Below are 21,873 nucleotides of genomic sequence, written 5' to 3' on the forward strand. Positions count from 1 at the left end.
CTCTCTGGCACACGCAGAGCTCACCCCCGTGCACTGGCACAGCTGCGTACCGGTGCCATCACGCCCCGTGCCCTCACACGAGCACCGCACCTCGGGCACGCGCGGCCTCGTGTCCCCCCCCGCCCACGTGCGCGCCCCCGCCCGCCGGGGGCAGTCACGTGACACGATGGGCGGGGCCGCTCTCCGCGCGGCGCCGGTCGCTGTGGCGACCGCGTGCTGTCTTTCGCGCATGCGCGGGGCCGGCGTCACCGCCGCCCTCAGACCCCCGGGCCCCTCGAGGCTCCCTGCGCGCCCTCTGGCCAGCGCGGCACCGCCAGGGTTATCTCAGGTTTTCCCTTGCTCAGTCCCCCTTGGGCGTGTCTCGGTTCCCAGAAGTTACCTCAGGGTTTCCTGTCCTCAGCTTCCCCTCAGGGGTTCCCCCAACAGACTCCCCCTCCGGTTTCCTCCCCACGATCTGCCCTAATTCCCTGTCAGACTTGTTCCTAGCTTCCCCCTCACACACCCTTTCCCTCCATCCCTCCCCAGCTCTTTTCCTCCACAGTTTCCCCTTCTCTTCCAGTCTCCCTGGCTCGGTGGTCCTTCCCCTGCGTTGCCCCCAGAGAGGGGTGAGTGTTTCCCCTCCCCCCGATGGGTGCAGGCCCCACGGTTAAGCTTGCCCCAGCTGCCAGTCCCGCCGAGTGAGGGCGTGTGGAGCTGATCCAGGCGTGTGGGGTGACCCCGGTGTGTGACACTCCGAGTGTGAGGGTGACCCTGGTGTGTGGGTGACCGGGCCGATGGCCGCGGAGGCGGTGAAGGTGGCCGTGCGCTGCCGGCCCCTGAGCGGGCGCGAGGAGGCCCGGGGGTGCCGAGCCATCGTCGGCGTAGACAGCGCGCGGGCCCGGTGCCTCCTGCGGAACCCCGCGTCCCCCACAGAGCCCCCCAGGCAATTCTTCTTCGATGGGGCATTCAGTGGGGAGCATAGCACCGAGCACATCTACAACGAGATCGCCTACCCACTCGTGGAGGTCAGTGGGGACCCTGGGGACCCCCGTGCAGCCAGGGATGGGGGCAGGTTTGGGCACCACAATGAAAAAAATAGCTAACGCTCTTAGTCCATCGAAAGGAGACACACGAATTAGTGAAGGGCTTTGAGGGGAAACTACACAAGGAGTTGCTGAAGGCACTTGGTTATGTTCAGCCTGGAGAAGAGGGGGCTTTTAGAGATGATTTTAGGGACATTTTTACTGTCAAGTGAGAAACCGTGGAGAAGATGGGGAGCCTCAGTCTGGCTTAGATTGGCAAAATGAGAATGGATGCATTCGTTTCCTTAAGAGGTTAGCACAGAAAACAGCTGAGGAACCCATTAAGCAAAAAAAAAAAAAAAGCACAGAAAACAGCTGAGGAACCCATTAAGCAAAAAAAAAAAAAAAAAAAAAAAAAAAAAAAAAAAAAAAAAAAAAAAAAAAAAAAGCCCATCATTCCCCAAAACCCCAATTTTGTTAGAAGAAGGAATATGGATTAAATGGCTGGTGATGGTTTTAAGATGGAAGTTCCTGAACATGAGAACAAGCAGGGCTAGAAACAATAGATATTAGATTAAAAGGTTCTTTTCTTTTTTTTTTATTCAGACCTTAAGAAATCTTAAGAGTTATTTTCAGTTCCTTCAGTTCTCTGAAATAGGAACAAGTGACAATGAGCAGCTTGCCAAATAAAAGCTAGACACCATCCCTTTGGCCACTGCACAAACAACAGTTATTCTAGTTGTCTCTTTGAATCKCCTAAGATTTTTGTGCCCTATGGCAAAAATACTCTGGTTTCCTAAGTGTTGGTCTTTTCAACTGCTTTTCAACACCTGCATTGCTTCAAGATTTTCAGTTTTCAGAGAAAAACATTGATTTATATGCTAATTTTGTAATTACTACGATGGCATATGAAGATTAAGCAGCTGTTTGATGTTTACTTCCAGCTCTTCCTTTAAAATACCTTTTAGGGAGTGGGAATGAATCTGGACAGTGTATTTCCAGTTAGGCAAAGATRATGGCTATTTTCTTTGGTTTTCTCCCATTTCCAGGGTATCACYGAAGGCTACAATGGCACCATCTTTGCCTACGGCCAGACTGGCAGTGGGAAGTCATTCACCATGCAGGGAGTTGTAGATCCTTCCTCACAGAAAGGGATCATTTCCAGAGCATTTGAACACATCTTTGAGAGCATACAGGTGGGTGTGAAAGAGATCCTSTTGACAAATTTTTACTAGAATACCTTCTTAGGTGTCCTATCCCAAGAAATGAGTGCTGATGGTACTTGATGTGTGAATGGGGACAGGTTTGTGATGCCCTCTTCTCATCCATAAGCTGAAGCCTGTCCATAGTCCAACAAACTGCATCCTAAACCTGGATGACTTTATGGACTTCAGGTTTGGAAGTCCCTTACAGTGAGTTCCCCCACCTGGGAACGAACTGCCAGCAGAGATTGGATGAGGTGCTGAAGGGTGCTGGGCACCCAGCTGCAGGAGGAGCTCTGTGGGCTGCCCTTGCTGTGAGAGCCTCACCCCTAATCCTCCCTGCATTGTGCAGTGTGCTGAAAATGCCAAGTTCCTGCTGAGAGCCTCCTGCCTGGAGATCTACAATGAGGACATACGAGATCTTCTGGGAGCTGACACCAAGCAGAAGCTGGAGGTGAGGCAGACTTGATGTGTCTTAATTAAGTGCTTTAATTACCTCGAATAGGTGTTACCATGRCTTACAGAAGTGCATCAATGGGCTCTGTCAGAAGCTTGAGTGCTAGAATATGAAGTTATGTGAGGAATATTGAAGCCAAAAGGGGCTTTTGAGGGGCTTTAGCGAAAGTTTAGGAACGGGATGCCATCAAAGACATGTCCAGTGCATCCCACATGATAATGGCTGCTAGCCCAGCAGCAGCTCTGTGAAAACCTTWTACTTGACAAGGGTGGAAGGAAGTGCTCATGGGGCAGTTTGTTCCTCATCCTCTTCATCTCATGCTTGTCTCTAAAGCAAGAGGATTCTGGGCCTTATAAATGTTTAATCTGATTCAGTGCAGCCATGGATGATCTCTTTATCTACCTAAACCAAAAAGGCTAATCTGTTTTGAGGGGACACAGCAGATATTACTCCCCATGGGAACACATGGGAAGTTTACAGGACTACAGGATGGTAAACTCTTCTGGAATCCTAATCAGGGGGCTGATCTTTATAAAATTTACCTCTTGGTGTCTTTGCAGATCCTTTTGTATGTATTTCTGGGGGAAGCTAGAAATCTCTTGTCCCAGTTTACTTCGTTGCAGGACTGCCCTGGTGAATAAACCCAACGCAGTAGCACCTTGAGATGCCCTGGGATGGCAACAGACCCCAACTGCCTTAGAGGGCAGATATTTTTAACAGGTTTCTGACTTTAAGGCAGGCACACCCCTCTCTGCTCCATGTTCCAAGCGTGCTTTGCCTGTCTTGTGTGGAGGGAGAGTGGGAGAAGGGGACTTCTTGCTGCAGTTTSCCATCCTTTGTTCCACATCCGTGGTGACATGGGTTTCCATGGTGATGCAGTTGGCACTGGGAGGGCAGGAGCTGGGCAGAGCAGTTTCCAGGGTAACTCTGTCACACTGCCTATTGCTGCCTCCACTGAGTACTTGAGGGAGTCGTGTCCTGTGGAAACAAATCCCATGCTGATCTCCTGCATTCCTCTGTGTCCCCCAATTCACTCCCAGAATTCCATTTTTGTTCGTTCCTTTGCCTTTCACCTTAGTGACTGCAGCCTCAGTCAGGTGTTCCTCAGGGACTCTGCAACACCCCCAAAGAGACTCAGGCCAATACTGGTGTTCTCAGTAGCACACACAAGCCACAAATCACGGTGTATGAAGAGTCTGGCAGTGACTGTACCTGGATTCATCCTGGGCAGTCGTGGCTTTGGGACAAGGACAAATCCCACCCAGTTAAGTTTTCAGCCACTTCTGCTCTGTTCTGTGGATTTTTTTAACAGCAAACACCGTTTTACATCGTTTCTTGTGGTGTGACCATCGCTGAAGTATCTGAGTCTCCTCTTTGGAAGTCACAGTGGTCTCTGTTGCTCTATCATGACAACCACATCTCGATATCCCAGCTAACATGATAAAGATAGTTTTGGTGATGAACTTAGCAGATGTGGGGTGTAACAGAGCTGTGGAAAATTAATTCTGCTCATTTAAAATTCCCAGTGTGGAGGGGGCTGGTGTAGGAGTGCAGGAATCTCTGGATTATTTCGTATTTTTTATGTAGGCTTGATGGGTTACTCAAAACTTTGGATATTTCCATCATTTATTAACATTCYGTGTGAAACTTTACATCTGTGTGGTTGATAATTACTGAGAAGATGCTGTTGAGTATTTAATGCTCTGTCTCAACTCAGGGGCCCGAATAGGATTTTGGCTCATTTAAAAATTATTAATCTGGAGAAAAATGATGACAGTTCTCTTGTGTGTGATGGGTGTGACTTTGGGAATGTTGTCAGTGAGCTCAAGCCACCCACTCAGAGCAAAGAGTTCAGCAAAGCATTGGGAACAGTATCTGGGAATATTGTATCTGTGCTTCGATATTAAAAAAAGCTTCCTATGGCTGAGGAGATTGCAGAGCCTTTGCCATAATAGGTGAGATGTATTTTGATTCTGGTTTAAAATATGCAGCTTAATAATAGAGAAGGTGGAGGGTGGATAGGAGCCGTGTTCCTCATGGCTTGGGGGTTGTCTGAGTCAATCAGCAACTTTTAACTTGGATTCTTTCAAGCCATGAAGGTTGTTCCTTCTTTTTCTGTGGTTTTATTCCTCCTTCAGAAATAAGGCTTTTTGGTGGYAGTCAGATGTGGTTTTGTCATACTGCAGTTTAATTTCACATAGCCTTCAAGCTTCCGGGCCATTCCCAATGTGATTTTCCATGGTTTCGGTGCCTCTTGTCCTGACCTGACTTGCATTGTCCTGTTGGCAGCTGAAGGAGCACCCAGAGCAGGGGGTGTACGTGAAGGGGCTGTCCCTGCACGCTGTGCACAGTGTGGCACAGTGTGAGCAGCTGATGGACACRGGCTGCAGGAACAGAGCAGTGGGCTTCACCCTCATGAACAAGGACTCCTCCCGCTCCCACTCCATCTTTACTGTCAGGATGGAAATCTGCACTGTAGGTGAGTACCTGGATGTCCTGCCTTAGGCCTGTGCCCAGCAGGGCACAGGATCTGCATAGTCACTCATCATCCCACAGCTAACCTTAGTTCCCAAATGATTGTCCAAGAGAAAAATCCTCTTCCTGTGAGGGTGATAAGGCCCTGCCCCATCCCTGAAAGTGTCCAAGGCCAGGTTGGATAGGACTTGGAGCAGCCTGGGATAGTGGAAAGTGTTCCTGCCTGTGGCAAGGGTGGAATGAGATGAACTTTAGAGTCCCCCTAACCCAAACCACTCAGGTCATACCACCTGACAATTCCTTCACTGAGCTTAATCATAGGACATATTTTTTTGAAATGGAATTAAAGAATCCTTTAGTAAAGTTTTAGTGACTAATTTTCCTTTCACGAGTATCTTATTGGCGTTTCATTAGCTGGAAGAGCTGCCTCACTGGATCTGAACAGGGACCTTGAGAGCGTTTTTCAGGGAGCAGAAAGGAATTAATCTCTGCCTTGTCTTTGACCCTGGCTGGGAACAGCTTGGCTTCATTTTCTTCAGCTGTTTCAGTCATGGGGAAAGTTACACAATGTCTTCCAAAATTGTGTTCCAGATGTTGATGACAGTACCTCATTTTCCACTCAATGAGTGAGGGATTTGGGGATTTTCTCAATTAGCACAGATAGTGCGTGCATTGTATGGGTCTGTAAAATCCCAATTTTAATTCCAAAAGGGTAAGAGAAGTATTTGCACTCCTCTTCTGTGCTCCAGATTGGTGCAGGGCCCTCTAATCTAGAATGAATTTCTCTCATTTAAAGCTTTGAAAACATGACATGGAATGGGATGGCAGGTGGGGAACCTGCAGCTTTGGCAGTTAAAAACAGTTGGAATATTTGAGGAGAAAGTTGAGGGCTCTGACCCAATCCCCATAAACCAGATGGTTCTGCTGGGTTGAGCATTAGCTGAAATAGTTGATGAAGCTGGTATTTTTGTTGTCATGTTTGGGCTTCATAAAGAGTTCAAACTTCTTTTCTGGGTGAGCCTGTAGTAAATGATCATTTACAGGGGAYTGATATTTTAAAGGGACTAAAATTACTTTTTTTAAAGTAACACATTCAGGAATTATGGAAAATAATGGGCTCTTGGCTGCAGTAATTTCACTCAGATTTTTACACCTTTTTTAAATTTTATTTTTTATACTTATGTATTTTTAYAGTATTTTTACTTAGATTAGCAGATGTTTTATTCCTTCATGTYGTGTGCTTCTGCCGTCAATGGGCTGGCAGGGAATTAGACAGGGAAGATCTTTAGGCWGCTGCAGACATTTTAGCAAGAGTCTGGGGACCTTCTCACACCACAGGAACTAAACCATGAGCTCTGAGCTGGACACAAACAGCCTTGGTTGGTAAAAGGACTGGCAGGARCTGAAACAGCTTTTTGATTGCCTGGCAGTGTTTGCATGAACCAAAGAAAGGAGGGAAAGGGTTGGAAAACCTACTTTTTTTTTTTGCTGCCCACTTGCCCCAGCTCTCAGAAAGGATAAGGAGAGGGTGCTCTGTTTAAGCTGCATMTGTTTTTACCCTGTTCTCCCATGTCTTGACACATGAGAATGAGCTGGAGCGGAACAAGTTTGTTCAGCAGCAAACATTAAATTCCACACTTACCAAGCTGTTGTAACAAAAATATCCTGGGACAACAGATTTTAGAGTTTTTGATGTTTACCTGTGAACCTTCAGCTTTCCTTCATGCATCAGATTGGTAATTGCTCATGTTTAGGTATTTTCCAGAGTTGTAAAACAGAACACTGACTCCTTTAAAGGCCAGGTTTTGTAGAAGTCTGTCTGGAAGAGGGCTAAAATCTCACTGTTTTCCGTGCTTATAATGCTAAAGGAGCTCTTCCCTTGAATTTGGGTTGCAATCTTATGGAATATTTGGGATGTGGACATCCCAGAGTGTGGTCCAGGGCTTAGACACACATTCCTGGAACTGCTGTCCTAACTCTTTGCTCTGTTTGAGGCTGGGAAAGTTAAGGAGTCAGTAAAAATGCAGGGTTCGTAAAGGAAAACCAGATACGCTCTGCCTTCCTCACAGGGAATGTGTGCATCACATTCTTACAGCCTCAAATGCAGAGCAGAAAGTGGGAATTCCATGTGTAAGGTGTGTGCCMAGGCAGCTGGGCAGCCTCAGCTCACGTCTCTTCCTGCCTTAAAGTGATGGGAATGACACCAGCTCACCAGGTTTGACTCCTCACCTGGGKAGGATCCATCTACTCATCTGGGGGATTTGGGCTGTGGGCAGAGACACCTTCCWTTATCCTAAGTTGCTCCAAGCYCYRTCCAACCTGGCCTTGAACACTTCAAGGGATRGGACAGCCMCAGCTTCTCTGGGCTGGGGCYTCATCACCCTCACAGGGAAGAATTTCTGTATATCTAAYCTAAATTCCCCCTCATGAAGCAATCTGAGTAGGAAAAAAGTTGTATAAACTCATGGTCTGCTCATGTTACTTGTGGAGGACTTTGGCTGAAACAGTAAATACTGTGGAAATATGTGGAGGAGTGTCTGTGTGTGTGTTCAGAGCTCACCAGGRGAGAACAGGCATGAATTTTTATTGTAGATCCTGTTGAGGAAAACATTAAAATGTGCAGTGTTATGATTAAGTAGATATTTATTTACTTGAGGGAGTCAGGGCCCCAGTGCAAAGAACAGGGCTGGAACAGGWTGTGATGCTCAAAGTCCTGGTTCTTGACTGTTGAGATGCTTCCTTCTTAAGAGCTAACCCAGAATGGTTTCCATGCAGATGAGCGAGGACAGGAGCACCTTAGGGCTGCCAAACTCAACTTGGTGGATCTGGCAGGAAGTGAGAGACAGTCAAGAACTGGTGCCACAGGGGAGCGGCTCAAAGAGGCCACCAAAATCAACCTGTCCCTGTCTGCCCTGGGCAATGTCATCTCGGCCCTGGTCGATGGCAGGTGCCACATTCCCTACCGAGACTCCAAGCTGACCAGGCTGCTCCAGGACTCCCTRGGAGGGAACACCAGGACCCTGATGGTGGCGTGTGTGTCTCCAGCTGATGACAGCTATGAGGAAAGCCTCAGCACCTTGCGCTATGCAAATCGAGCCAAGAACATCAGGAACAAGCCCTGCATCAATGAGGACCCCAAGGATGCCCTGCTAAGGGAGTACCAGGAGGAGATTAAGAAGCTGAGGGCCATTCTGGCTGAACAGACAGGCACAAGTGACTTGGCAGGTATGAGAGCCCATACTGGCTGCAGAGATGTAAAAAACCGGTTTTTTAGGCCTAAAATGTGAACTAAATTTCCCTTACCTATTGGAGGAAGAGTTCTCCATTCTGGTTACAGACTATTCCTTCACTGTGTGCCAAATTGACCTTATTCCACTGGCAAAGACCATCTCAATTATCTAGCACTTTCAGTAGTGACAACTTCTGTTAGAAAATGCTGACRTGATTCAAATCCTTGGTTATTCTTGGTGATTGTGGCTAAAATTTGGTCAGTTGTAGAAGAGAAATTTCAGCTGGAAGAACAAAAATGAGCTGCAAAATAAATAATACTGTAAAGTTCTTTATTAAATATATATGTGTGTATGTTTTCAAAGTGAGCATTCAGCCCCTGTCCTCCTACAATGTGAATTTTGGACACAAGAAAAGGATTGAGGATTATTGAGGACTCAGCCCAGCCTCAGCACACTTGCTCTTTCCTCTGGAGGAGGAATAGCAAATGTAGGAACAAATGGGGAAGAGCAATCTTTAGGRAGCTGATCACCTTTGGAGAATTATCTCCTAAAAAGGGCAACTTTCAGCAGGGGAATAAGGCTTTAAAATGACTTTTCCCCCCTTTCTGCCACCTTTCACAAATAGCTGTGAACAAAGAAGGTAATTTCCTTGTGCTTTTCATCTTCCCAGTGGTTTTTATCTCCCAAATCTGTAGCATAGTCCTGGAAACAAGTCTCCTGTTACTCTYTGAAAGTGCTACTTGTATTTATAAATACCATATAATTATATTAATTTCCATATTTCCCCTGAAGCTTGAACCTCTCCCCCTATCCCCACACCTATGGAGCCCTGGGCCGGTGGGTGTTTTAGCAGCAAGTGCAGCTTGGAGGAGCACAGGGGTTGCCATGTTCTTTCCTGGCAGGCTGGAACATCTTTGTTCTCTTTCCAGGAATTCTGCATACAATCCCACTCAGTGACTGTGAAGGATTTTTATTTCTGCTTTGCTTTGTAGGGCTTCTACCCGCTGAGGCTGCTCATCTGGTAGCAAATCCAGCTCCCCCCGTCAAAATCCAGGTGGATCTGGAAGCAGAGAAGCAGCTGATCAGAGAAGTAAGTTGGGAAGGGACATCCCAGAGTGGCTTTGACTAAAACTTTGTATTTTCATAGTAATCATTAAAAATATGTTTCAGCCTTTCCAGAACTTCTCTTTTCTGTTTTCTAATCCTTGGGCTTCTCCTATGAACAGACCATGTGTCATGGAGGCCATGTGCCTTATTACAGCCCACCTCTTGTTCCCACTTCTCTGGAGATGGATTAGAATGGATTCCCAGGAAGAATTTTTGGAGGGACTACCTGTGAAACTGTCAGAGAAGGGAGGAATAGTTAAGGAAAGCAGTAATCAAAGATGTTAGGAACAGTGCAGGGATGACGAAAAAGAGGAATACAAAGTCAGGAGGAAGAATGGGGAGCCCGAGGGAAACAAAACTCTCTCCTTGCTCCTCAGAAAGTTCCTTCCAGGGCACCACAATTGTCCAAGGCAGCCATTTTTAGGGCTRAACAGTCATCATCCATCACTACGTGTAAACTTAAGTCACAGAAAAAGTCAGAGAATATGGAGTGGTGTAGTTGTATTGGGATGGTCATAAGGTGTGACCTGGAATGGAGCTGGATGTGACCTAGAGAACGGTGACAGGGCTGTTGCTGTGCCTTGCAGGAGTATGAGGAGAGGCTGACCCGGCTGCAGGCCAGCTACCAAGCGGAGCAGGCGTCCCGCGCCCGCCTGGAGAAGGACATCAGCAGCCTGAGGGATGTCTTTGATCTCAAGGTGTCTGCTATCGAGGATCTCCTCAGGAAGGGAGCAGGTGTGGAGCAGGCGGGTGGAGGCCGCACAGCCAAGCCCAGGTTCCCTCAGGAGCAGGGATGGTTTTTGCAGTCAGATCTGTGGCAGCCACTGCAGCCTTTAAGCGGCAGCAGCTGCTACTGCAGCAAGGGCTGCCTGACAGCAGTGGTCCCTGCTCTCAACCCACCCTTACCCACAGCAGGAGCAGGAATTCTGCCTCTCTGGGGCCAGATTTAAGACTGTCCCAGCTGTGTCCTCTTCCCTATTTCCCTGACTTCTTTCCCTGTCAGAACCAGCCYGACTCAAGCCTGTAAGCCTTGAGGCAATAAAAAGCTTCATTTTTGAATCAAACGCCTGCTTGTTGCCCATGCAGCAGTTTTCCTTGACTGAGGGCAGCRTGTCTCTGGAGCAGAGGTCCCTGCTCTGTCCCCATCCCACTGGGTTCTCATTCCCAAGGCCAGGGTGGCTGCCACAGTCTCTTCCTCTGTATGCAAATGTGCTGCAGCACTTGCTCTACCGGTGGATTATCCACACCATCACTTGCTGCAAGATGGATATTGCTCTCACATCCTAGAAATTGTTGCTAGCTCTCCTCTCTGTTACCACTTTTCATTGACACCCGCAGTGCATGGTTTGCAATGGGCTGTACAGCACTTTACTACCCAGTAGTAATTCTTGAACCTATAGTCTTCATTTTTGGTGCTATCACTTTCTGAGGTGAAGGCTGGGAGGTTCTTTATTATTTCCCCCTCTGAAATGTGCACYCCCAGCCTCTGAAATGGATTGTTTTTGGAGCCAGGCTCTCCCAGCCCTGTACAATCTGCATTCCTCGCCCAATACACCCTTTCAGTCTTTCATGGTTTCTACTGCCCAGCAGAAGTAGGTAAATGGCAGCCCTTTTCCTTTCAGACACATCATTCCTAGCTTTGAATGAAGGCTTTATGGGATGTTTTCACAGATCTATGTCTAGTTTTGYACAGCTCTTTACCAACATTGTGGGAATTTCCTCTTTTCAGCTGACATATGGACTAGAACGATTTCTGACCAGAAACCTTCACATGAAGATGCTGTTGTTGCAGTGCAYGAAGAGCCAACGTCAGCCCAGGTACCCTCCAGGCTCCTTCTCCCCTCACAATCAATAAACCCAAGTGGGTAACATGCTTCATCTCCCCCAGGACTCTCATGGCATCTTTCCATAGCTACAGCCTTTGTTTTCCTCTCGTTCCCAGGACCCAGCAGTGCCTCAGACTGTCACAGATGCTGGTGGAGTGAGCAGGGACAGTGCTGGAGCAGCAGGAGCTGTCACTGCCCTGGGGATTTCCCTGCCTTCAGACCAGCAGCTGGTGCTTGCCAGGTCAGTGACATCCATTCTCATGCCAATTGTGTCCTGGGCAGCACCCACAGGCAGCAGCAGGTCCCTTCTGCCATGACACCACGCTGCTGAGCTCCAGSTATTAATGCAGCCCCAAACCAGGCACACATGAGTTAAAATGATGGACTGGTTTGGATTGGAAGGGACCTTAAAGCTCATCCAGTGCCACCCCCTTCCACTGTCCCAGGGTGCTCCAAGTCCTGTCCAGCCTGGCCTTGGACACTTCCAGGGATGAAGCAGTCACAGYTSCTCTGGTCACCCTGTGCCAGGGCCTCACCACCCTCACAGGAAACAATTCCTTCCCAATGTCCCATCTARCCCTGCCCTCTGGCAGTGGGAAACTATTCCCTCTTGTTCTCCAGGCCCTTGTCCAGAGTCCCTCTCCAGCTTTCTTGGAGCCTCTTTAGGCACCAAAAAGAGGCTCTAAGGTCTGCCTGGAGTCTTCTCCAGGCTGTTTTTACCCCCAAACTAACTTTGCCCTATTTGGGTGGATGAAGAGTTGTTCCTTGCGGTGTTCCATGAGGCCAAGTGGTAGAATTATGAGAGAAAAATGGATATGTTCAAGTCAGCAGATGTGGGTGCCAGAGTGTGTGTTCCTGGTAACAAATCCTGCCTGGAGCTGCAGGCAGGGGAGCCTTAAGCGCCCACACAGGTTATGGAGATGCCTCCTTTTCCTTTTGAAAAAGTTCCTTGAAGGGCACTTGGAGCCCTCTCGTGTCCCCATAGGTAAGGCAGCAGCCATCCTGTGGCTCATGAATGGACTTTCCCCATCACTGAGGCCACTTTTGCCTCCAACCCATSCATCTCACAGTGTTTGCAGCATATCAGCCAGAACTGAGAGCAAAATTTCCCAATAATGCTATTTTAGGGGCATTGTCAGTGCCTGGAGGACAGGCTTGGGATATGAGTGATGCAGGCTYGAGACTCATGCTCAGGCAATCTCAAAGGCAACCTGGCTCAAAGTTTTCCTCCGTGTGAGAGCTGTCCTGAGAGAATTCCCAGAATTCCTTAGCTGGAGTACACCACCACATACTCAAGCAGCATGGGGACTAGGRCTGCTCCAGAAATATACAATCATAAAGCAAATTTTGCTGATTTCTCATACTCCATTTCGTAGAACTATATTAAAATTAGAAAAGCTCAACCCAGGATATGCTGTGGATGACAAAGATTGTTTCCAAACTGTTCTGTGGGTTTTAACCAGTTCTTCTGTGGGTTTTAACCAGTCTTTCAGCTTTCCTGTGGTGTGTGCTTGCTCTTTTGGTCCTCTCCTGGCTCAAAAAGGAGCTACATTGAAATGCAGAACAGCAGTGCCTGTAATTTGTGGGCAGTTGTGTTGATGGAGAGATCTCCAAAGAAATCATTCCTTTGGATTTGATAGCAAATGTTAGTAGTATTAGTAGTATTGCAGGACTAGTCCTACTGCAAGAATTAATCCTATTCCTTTTRTGGCAAACAAGGGGAAACTCCCTTCTAATTGCATTGTTAAATCCAGGTTCTGTGCAGATTGGGCAGGAGGGTTTGGTTCCACAGGTGTGGGGGTTTCAAAGCTGCCTGTTTTGAGTTTTAAACATTAGGGCAGCTCAGCAGAGCAAGGATTGAATCCTTGGATTCAACTGTTTATTAAGCAAAGGTAGGGAAGGTCACTGCAGGAGCACTGCAACAGAATAGCAGGTCAGTTCTGGGGGAGAATGAGCAATTTCAGAGAGAGATAATTAAGAGGCTGTTATCAGTAAAGGGGTTATCAGCCAATTTGAGCCAGTGCTGGCCAACCTGAGCTATCTGCTCTGCTCCAGATCCTGKGCAGACAAAGGGAATGGCTCTGCAGCACAGTTTTATTTCCATGTCAGAGCATGAGTTCAAACACAGGTCTGTGCCAGTGCTCCATTAGCAACACTGAGGTCACAGAAATAATCACCTCTGGCTGATACTGCCCCAAAATGGAAACACACTGTGGCTTTCAGCGCTACCACTCCCACATCCACCATTTAAAATAATTCTCTGTGTAATTTTGGCAAGTTTTGTGCATCTTTAAAAGAAAATTTAAATATAACAATATATTCAATATTTATTTATTTAAATAAATATAAATTACACTATTTAAATATAAATTACACCATTTATATGGGGTTTTAAAAAACATGGATTTTAAATAGAATTTTGTGAGCATAGATATAGGTTTTTGGACATCCCTATTGACTGAGGTGCTTGGAATAACACATACCTTGCCTTTGTGAAGTATTTTGCCAAGACAAGCTGTGGCTGCTCTATCCCTGGAAGTGTCCAAGGCCAGGCTGGACAGGGCTTGGAGCAACCTGGGGTGGTGGAAGGTGTCCCTGCCCATGGCAGGGGGTGGGAGTGGGACAAGATGGTCATTAAAGTCTGTCCCAACCCAAACCATTCTGGGATTCTATTTATGATAGAAACTGCCAGTGAAAGTGGAAACTCCCATGATTACTCAGGGCAGAAAATCTTGTCATAATTCCCAATTTTCTGTGTCTTGCCAAATGTCCCCCCTGGAAGGACATGCATTCTCCAATGCTTGTGCAGCCAGTTCTCAGTWCCACTGAGCTCAGRGAAGTGCTCCTGTTCTCCAGGCTGAAGATGCTGGAGCAGCAGGTGGTCGGGGGGGAACAGGCTCAAAACAAGGACCTGAAGGAAAAGCACAAACGCCGGAAGAAATACGCGGACGAGCGGAGGCTGCAGYTAGTGGCTGCCCTGCAGGAATCCAACGAGGACAGCAGCGAGATGGCTCTCCTCAATGTCTATGACTCCATCCAGGAGGAGGTGCGAGCCAAGAGCAAGATGCTGGAGAAGGTGCAGGAAAAGGTGAGGGAGCAGCTCCTTCCTCYTCCACACCCCCACTTTTTATGTCACAGTGTTTAGGGCTGTAGGCTTAGAGAATGACTCTGCCTGTGTCAGTATTTCATACACAATATTGTTTGTGTGAGTTTTTATGAATTCTCAGATATCAGGTGGGAAATTAAGCTTTTGAAGCTCAAACCCCACCAGTTTTAAAGGCTCAGTGTGTGACAGTTGGCTGGAGGAGGATGTGTTGGGATGGGAAGGGATGCAACTCCCTCTGCTGACCTGTGGATCTGCTGCAGCTCCCACCAATTTGAAGCACACGTCAGGGAAGAAATAAAACATAAAAGTAATGCTCTTAAATTTTACATTTAAAATCTTCATTTACAAAACACTTGAAAATCTATTTTGCAGCAGAAGCAGAGAAGCTTTGAAAAAATTGGCGTTTTTGTGTACAGTCCTAAATTTGCACATGAAGGATATGCTTTATTTGGGTATTTAAGTTATCAAAGAACTATTGCACCTTTTTAACTGAAGTCAGGAACTTCCAAGAGTTCCAAGACCACACCAGTAAGATTAGCTTCAGGTTCATTCAAAAATCATCCCTGTGGAGAAACATGCAAAATCTTTCTTTAAAACAGATGTGGAGTAGTCTCTCCACACAAATTTTATCCCAATTTGTACCTAAATTTGAAGTGTTTGCAAATACTGAAGCTCTTCTGAGTATCTCTCTCTGCCTGGCAAATTCCTGTACTTGTAGTTAACCATCGCTCTCTCTGTTTTATAACCCTGATGTCTTGTTTTGTGTCCAGCTCCAGGCTGCCGAGACTGAGATCAGAGACCTGCAGCTGGAGTTTGGGCTGGAAAAGATGGATTACCTGAGCACCATCCGGCGCCAGGAGCGAGACCTGATGCTCTGCCAGCAGCTGCTGGACCAGGTGCAGTCTCTCATCCGGCGTGACTGCAACTACAGCAACCTGGAGAAGATCAARCGTGAATCCATCTGGGATGAGGAGAGTGGCCGCTGGAAAATTCCAGAGCCTGTCATTCAAAAAACCCAGCTGCCCCCAGGTAAGGGGATGGGGCCCAGGTGAGAGGAAGGTGCTGTAGGCAGGCAGCTCTGCCAGGCTCGGCAGGTCACATTTGGGCTGCATGCACTTATAACACCTTCAAAATAAAGTTTGTCTGGAAAGTTCGAGTAACATGATCTGAGCATGTGGTGCAGCTCCCTCTGGAATCCCTGAGCAGTGCCAGGATCAGAGAGCACAGTCAGGAGATTGTTGGTGGTGACTGTTCTACACACAACGACCCTTAGTGCCATCTTTTCTCCCAGCAGTTCCAGCTCTGCCACAGCCCAAACCTGCCCGAACGAGCCCCTCRGATGAGAGTGGGGAGCCAGCGGTATGGCCCATTCCTCCTCCATTTCTAKCCCATTTTACCAGTTTTGCCTTATTTCTGGCGCTGCTGACAGCGTTTCCCACTTGCAGCCCGAGGAAGACCACTACAGGCTGGTGCTGGACAGGAGCGACAGCGAGAACATTGCCAGCAACTACTTCCGAACCCGGCAAGCCAGCCAGATCCTGCACCCGGACCAAGGTAATCCCCTTCTCCCAGATACYGCCGACACTCCTCATTTTCGTCCTTTTCCTTGAGAAATCAAGTGGCAACTCAACCAGCACCAATTCTGCCTCAACCCCTTSATCTCTCCGGGGTTTCCTGCAAGACGTAGCTGCATTTTGGGTCCTGCACAACCCAACAGAACCCTTTCCTCTCCTCTCAGCTCCCGCACGCTTCGAGGGGGCCGCGGGCAGCGCCTGCTCCACTGCCCAGGCCCGACCCTTCCGCCTCCAGTCCCTGACCTTGGCTCCTAGCGCCGACACCAAGCGCAAGAAGAACAAAGCCAGCTCCAGCACCCGCCGCTTATGACCCATGGCGGATGTGGGCGGGTCAGGCCACCGCGCCCGCCGTCGCCGCGGAGGAGGGAGGGGGCAGCGGCGGGGTCCTCCCTCCTCCGCGGCGACGGCGGGCGCGCTGATTSGCGATAGCGCTCTGGTGACGGCGGCCGCCATGGGGCGCGACTGCGGCCGCGCTGCGTTCCGGCGTCGCGGAGCTGGCTGTCGGCGATTGGCTGAAGGCTGCTCGGCGCTGGCGCTGGTTGGCTGGAAGCTGCACGGCGCTGGCGCTGATTGGCTGGCGGCTGCCTGCCTCGGAAGTAGCTCGGCGACCGGGACTAAGATGGCGGCGGCCGCTCTGGGTGTGTGGGGGCTGCTGGCGGTGCTGGCGGCAGGTGCTGAGGGAGGTCCCCGAACGCTGGTGCTGCTGGAGAATGGGAATCTGCGCGACACGCACTCGATGTTCTTCCGCAGCCTCGCGGGTACGGAGAGGGCGGCGGTGGGGTCCCGGGAGGGGGTTGGATGGGGACGGGCGTTGCGGATCCGGGGTCAGGATGGGGGAGGAGGTTGAGGTTACCTGAAGGAAGAGAGGACGTTTGGGGTCCTCTGGTCAGGTCGAAGGAGGAGATTGGGGTCCCCTGGCTGGGCTGAGGGCGGAGCCAGGGGTACCTTGCTGGAAGGGGGTGTGTTTGGACTCCTCTGGTCAGGATGGGGGAGAAGATGGGGGATCCCATCGGGGAGAGRGGGGTGGTTGGGGTTCCTGGGTCAGGCTGAGGGAGGAGATATGGTATCATGCACCGGGCAGAGGGAGGAAATTGKAGTTTCTAGGTGGAGAAGGTGTCTGGGGTTCACATGTCAGAATGAGGGAGGAGATTGGGGTCCCATGTGAGGCTGAGGGAGCAGATCCAGGTCCCCTGAGGGAGAATGGGTGTTTGAGGTCTCGTGGTCAAACTGTTGGAGGTAATGGAGACCCTGTGCCTGGATGGAAGAGGATATTGGGGTTCCCATGTCAGAATGGGGGAGGAGACTGGGGTCCCCYGGTCAAGCAGAAAAGGAGATTGGCATTCCCAGGGGGAGAAGGGGTTGTTTGCATTCTCCTGGTCAGAATGAAGATTTGGGTCCCCTTGTCAGGCTGAAGGATGAGAGTGGGATGGGGATGCTGTTGGAGAGGCTGAGTGAGAAGATGATCCCAAGCCAAGGGAGGAGATAGGGGTCCCGTGGTGAAAGGAGAGGTGTCTGTGGTCCCTTGACCAGGCAGAGGGAGAAGATTGGGGACCCTGTGCCAGTCTGAGGGAGGAGATTTGGGTTCTGTGAAGGGTTGGGGGGGGGCTGTTTGGGATCCTTTGGTCAGAATGAGGCAGGAGATGGGGTTRTTTCCCCAGCTGTGTCTGTGTTTGGGTCTCCTACAGTATCAGTCCCTGTTTGAAGGGTGACAGCAAGGCTTTCAACATCAGGGCTCTTCAGGGAATCCACCCCCTTGGGTTTATGTGGGAACACTCAGGTGCTGCTGCTCCTAAAAGGCCCCTAAGCCAGTTTTTCCAAAATGTTGCATTGAGAAAATAAGCCTCTGGCTCCTGTTGCTGCTTTGCTGCTCCATGTGTGAGCTTCATGCCATGGAGAAGTTGTCACTTTTGTTTCCTGGCTACAGACAGGGGCTTCGACCTCACCTTCCGGACAGCGGATGATGCCGGCCTGTCGCTGATAAAATATGGGGAATTCCTGTATGACAATCTCATCATCTTCTCCCCATCCATAGAAGGTAAATGCAGAGAGGGAAAGCTCTGGAGCTTGGTGGCATTTTCGGAGAGGGATTTCCAGCTGTTTTGTGAATTTTAGTTAAATCTTACACTTCAGATGTGCTCARTAGCAAGCTGCAGCTCTGTCCTGGCCTTTATTGGTGGTTCTAGCATTGATTTGGTGATTTGCTGTGGCTTAGTTCTGCTGGGGGGTTATTTCTGAGCTCTAGCCATGAATTCTTGCCATTTGCTTTCAGACTTTGGTGGGAACATCAATGTGGAGACCATCACCGCTTTTATTGATGGTGGTGGCAGCGTCCTTGTCGCTGCCAGCTCAGACATCGGTGAGTACAGATGTTCCTCCAAAAGAATTAATTCACAGCAGCAAGAGCAGCTGCTCCTAGTGCCCCTTTGGGTTTGCTCTGGGAGGAAATGGGTGATTAATGCCTTTAGTAACATGTTCAGTGGGAATCTAGCTAGGGAGGTCGTGTTGTTCCCTGGGGTTTGGCTTGAAGGTCGTGTTGTTCCCTGGGGTTTGGCTTGTAGAGCGTTGAACACGTAGCTCTCAGCTGAATTTTTTCTTTTGAGTTTGTGTCTTGTAACAGAATCCACTGTGTTCTGCAGGTGATCCGCTGCGAGAGCTGGGCAGCGAGTGTGGGATCGAGTTCGATGAGGAGCGGACAGTGGTCATCGACCACCACAACTATGACATCTCTGACCCCGGCCAGGTAACGGCTTTGCCTGCACCTTCTGGCTGATKTAATGAGCACAYGGGTGCAAAGCRTTAGGGATGAATCGTCTGCCCTTGTTCTCCCATTTYTCCTCTATCCCTTCTCTGGTCTCCCACTCTCCTCCCAGGAAACTGGTAAATGATCCATGTTGCAATATTCAGTTCTGTTATTGTCAGTATCCTTCAGGTTGTAGTTTCAGATGATCACTGTGTCCAGGCAGTGAAACTGTGATTAATGCTTGCTCTGGACTCCTATGAAGCTTGAGGAGGAATTTCACCTGAGGGTGAAGCATATCAGACACCCAGTGTGATGTTTTACGTGTGGGAAGGGAGAGGTTCAGTCCCAGATTTTCAGTTTAGTATAGAAACACACAAACATTTCTGCAATATTTCCCCTTGCTGTAAACTAGCACTTTAAAATTAAAACATATATTAAGTTCTGAGCTAAATATACTCTGATARTTTTATTTAGGGTAAACTGCYGAAGCAGTATGTATGTGCCTGTTTYTGTGGTTTAAGAATGAAAGTTGCTAAATACAGGGAAATAAAACACAGTAGGCATTCCTGTCTTTATCAAGTGGCAGCTTATGTTTCCTTGAGGGTCAGTATTAATTTGATCATAAACACAAAAATGCTGTTGTTTTGCTYTTTAATTGAACTATATCACTCATCCCACAGTTGTGATTGTCTGTAAAAATAAAGTTAATGTTTAACTGAGAATCTTTTGTTTGCCGTTGGACTCCAACTCACCTCACAYGGATCTCTCTTGTTCCACCAGCACACGCTCATTGTTGCCGACACTGAGAATCTCCTGAAGGCTCCCACCATTGTGGGGAAAGCAGCACTGAACCCCATCCTGTTCCGAGGAGTAGGGTGAGGAGGAGGGGGATGAGGTGGGGGAAGAGCAATTGAACCAGTGGTGTTGCTGCAAGGTGAGCATGGGGTCAGCCACTGGGCCTATTAATGTGCGCATAACAAACCTCTCTTGATTTCAAATAAAAATAGAAGAAAGTCTTCCAAAGTGGTTTAGTTGTTGACTTAGGAATTGTTCCTAACAAATTAGTGGAGAAAATACTTGGTTTCCTAGCACACTGAAAGGGTGAGGTCTGTGGGGTTGAGCAGGTGGCCACACGTTCCTCTGGGTGTGGGGGCTCCTGGGGGTTTTCATGCTGCTCACCATGGCTTTCCCTGCAAGGATGGTGGCTGATCCCGACAATCCACTGGTGCTGGATATCCTGACTGGCTCTTCCACTTCTTACTCCTTCTTCCCAGATAAGCCTATCACTCAGGTATGCTCCCTTCCTTTCTCTCCTGTTTTGAGCTGTGCTTTCACAATTTAGTCCCTCTAATTTGAGTAGTTCGGGAAAATCATGGAGTGCCTGTTGTCCTGATTGATTTTGAAAGGGTTGGGCTATTGGCTGCTTCCCAATGTTGCCTTGGGAATCTTCCTCTCTGCTTTCTGCTGGTTGGATAGTGTTCAATGTGAACGACATGTGTCCTCCATGCTCTGGAGGAGAGGCCAGCCTAGATCAAAGCGTCTCTCCTGTTCCATCCCAGCTGGAGTGGGCATCAAAATCCTGTTCCTGCTTTTTCTGAGTTTCGTGGTTACCCCTTAATTGCTGCCTGTGCTACTACAGCCAGACTGTCCCAACCCACAGCAAACTCTTTGTGCATCCTGAAATGGCTAAGCCCTCTCCCACCTTGTTGTTGCACAGTACCCGCACGCAGTAGGGAAGAACACGCTGCTGATTGCGGGGCTGCAGGCACGCAACAACGCCCGCGTCGTCTTCAGYGGCTCCCTGGATTTCTTCAGTGATGCCTTCTTCAATTCTGCTGTGAAGAAAGCGACTCCTGGCTCCAAGAGGTGCCTTGGCTTCCTGGTTTCTTTGGCTGAGGAATGTTTGGGGAGTGGTTTGATGACAGATGTCCTGGGAAACAGGCAACMGTTGTTTGTGTTTTGGGAAAGAGCAGAAAGATTGAATTGACTCAGGGATGACACATTCTTMAGTGCTGTGGAATGAAGCATTTTGGGAAGCAACTCTTTTCTTTACCCTCTGCTCAGTTTATGTTGCTTTCACATCTGGTTTGGTTTGATTTTGGCCCTGGGGTATTTTCTCGCTGTCTCAGCCTCCCTTGTTCTGCAGGTACTCGCAGACGGGTAACTACGAGCTGGCTGTGGCCCTGTCCCGCTGGGTGTTCAAGGAGGAGGGAGTTCTGCGTGTGGGAGCCGTGTCCCACCACCGTGTCGGGGAGCTGACACCGCCCAACGCCTACACTGTCACCGACCTCGTGGTGAGGCTGCTGTCCTGCTGGAGCTGGGACATGCAGGAGCCACCTGGGGCGAGGAACTTGGGAACAGTGRAGCTTGGGGTGGGCCGAGGTTCGTTCTCAGGAATTGCTGGTTAATTTGTCCCAGGAGTACAGCATCGTGATCGAGAAGCTTGCTGATGGCAAGTGGGTGCCCTTCGACGGGGACGACATCCAGCTGGAATTTGTGCGCATCGACCCCTTCGTGCGCACCTTCCTCAAGAGGAACGGTAGGTCCCYGTCAGGAGGAGCAGTAGGGTTCCCCTCAAGATGAGCAGGAGGTCCTCATCACTGCCCTGGCCCTGCACTGGGGGTGTTCACACCTTCCACAGCTTCTCATATTCCCTCGGTGTCACCGTCTCTCCCTCAGGTGGCAAATACAGCGTGCAGTTCAAGCTGCCAGATGTCTACGGCGTGTTCCAGTTCAAAGTGGATTAYAACCGGCTGGGATACACCCACCTCTACTCCTCCACACAGGTAAGTGTGGGGTAGGGAACCCTATCCTTTCCCGGGAGGAAGGGCAGACCCAGGCTGCTGGACTGCAAGGGCTGCTCTGTCCCCTGCCAGGTGTCCGTGCGTCCGCTCCAGCACACGCAGTATGAGCGGTTCATCCCCTCGGCATATCCTTACTATGCTGGTGCCTTCTCCATGATGGTTGGCCTCTTCATGTTCAGCATCGTCTTCCTGCACATGAAGGAGAAGGAGAAATCTGACTGAGCTCCCTGTGGGAGCCTTTTCCCGGTGCCAGGAGGGCCGGGCAGTGCTTGAAGCGTCGCGTGTATCCCTATGAGGACTGCTGGGTGCCGGATGCWCTGTGGGGCTGCGTTTGGTCTTTTTATTTTTACA

The 21,873-nt window shown here is 49.2% G+C and overlaps 2 protein-coding genes across 3 annotated transcripts; both read left to right on the forward strand.

The window, feature by feature from the left end:
• The first annotated feature begins 260 nt into the window (after positions 1-260).
• Positions 261-16,354, forward strand: KIF17 (kinesin family member 17). Of its 2 annotated transcripts, none has more exons than XM_057380201.1 (14): positions 261-1,004; positions 2,051-2,197; positions 2,556-2,657; positions 4,950-5,139; positions 7,911-8,360; positions 9,358-9,455; positions 10,060-10,207; positions 11,202-11,290; positions 11,415-11,539; positions 14,155-14,386; positions 15,175-15,433; positions 15,696-15,763; positions 15,850-15,958; positions 16,143-16,354. In XM_057380201.1, exons 1-14 carry the CDS (start codon positions 774-776, stop codon positions 16,286-16,288), a joined length of 2,394 nt encoding a protein of 797 aa, XP_057236184.1. In that variant the 5' UTR covers positions 261-773; the 3' UTR covers positions 16,289-16,354. The 2 variants fall into 2 exon arrangements, with proteins under 2 accessions (XP_057236184.1, XP_057236185.1); XM_057380202.1 differs by having other exon boundaries at positions 15,699-15,763.
• A 60-nt stretch (positions 16,355-16,414) lies between these two features.
• DDOST (dolichyl-diphosphooligosaccharide--protein glycosyltransferase non-catalytic subunit) lies at positions 16,415-21,867 on the forward strand. The gene is made up of 11 exons (XM_057380203.1): positions 16,415-16,736; positions 17,903-18,013; positions 18,248-18,334; positions 18,615-18,718; positions 19,499-19,593; positions 19,916-20,009; positions 20,436-20,584; positions 20,865-21,012; positions 21,137-21,257; positions 21,398-21,504; positions 21,595-21,867. Exons 1-11 carry the CDS (start codon positions 16,430-16,432, stop codon positions 21,742-21,744), a joined length of 1,473 nt encoding a protein of 490 aa, XP_057236186.1. The 5' UTR covers positions 16,415-16,429; the 3' UTR covers positions 21,745-21,867.
• The last annotated feature ends 6 nt before the right edge of the window (positions 21,868-21,873 follow it).

Source organism: Malurus melanocephalus, unplaced genomic scaffold (genome assembly GCF_030028575.1).
Source record: "Malurus melanocephalus ecotype Western Australia unplaced genomic scaffold, MMel_1.1 scaffold_440, whole genome shotgun sequence".
Lineage (NCBI taxonomy): Eukaryota > Metazoa > Chordata > Aves > Passeriformes > Maluridae > Malurus > Malurus melanocephalus.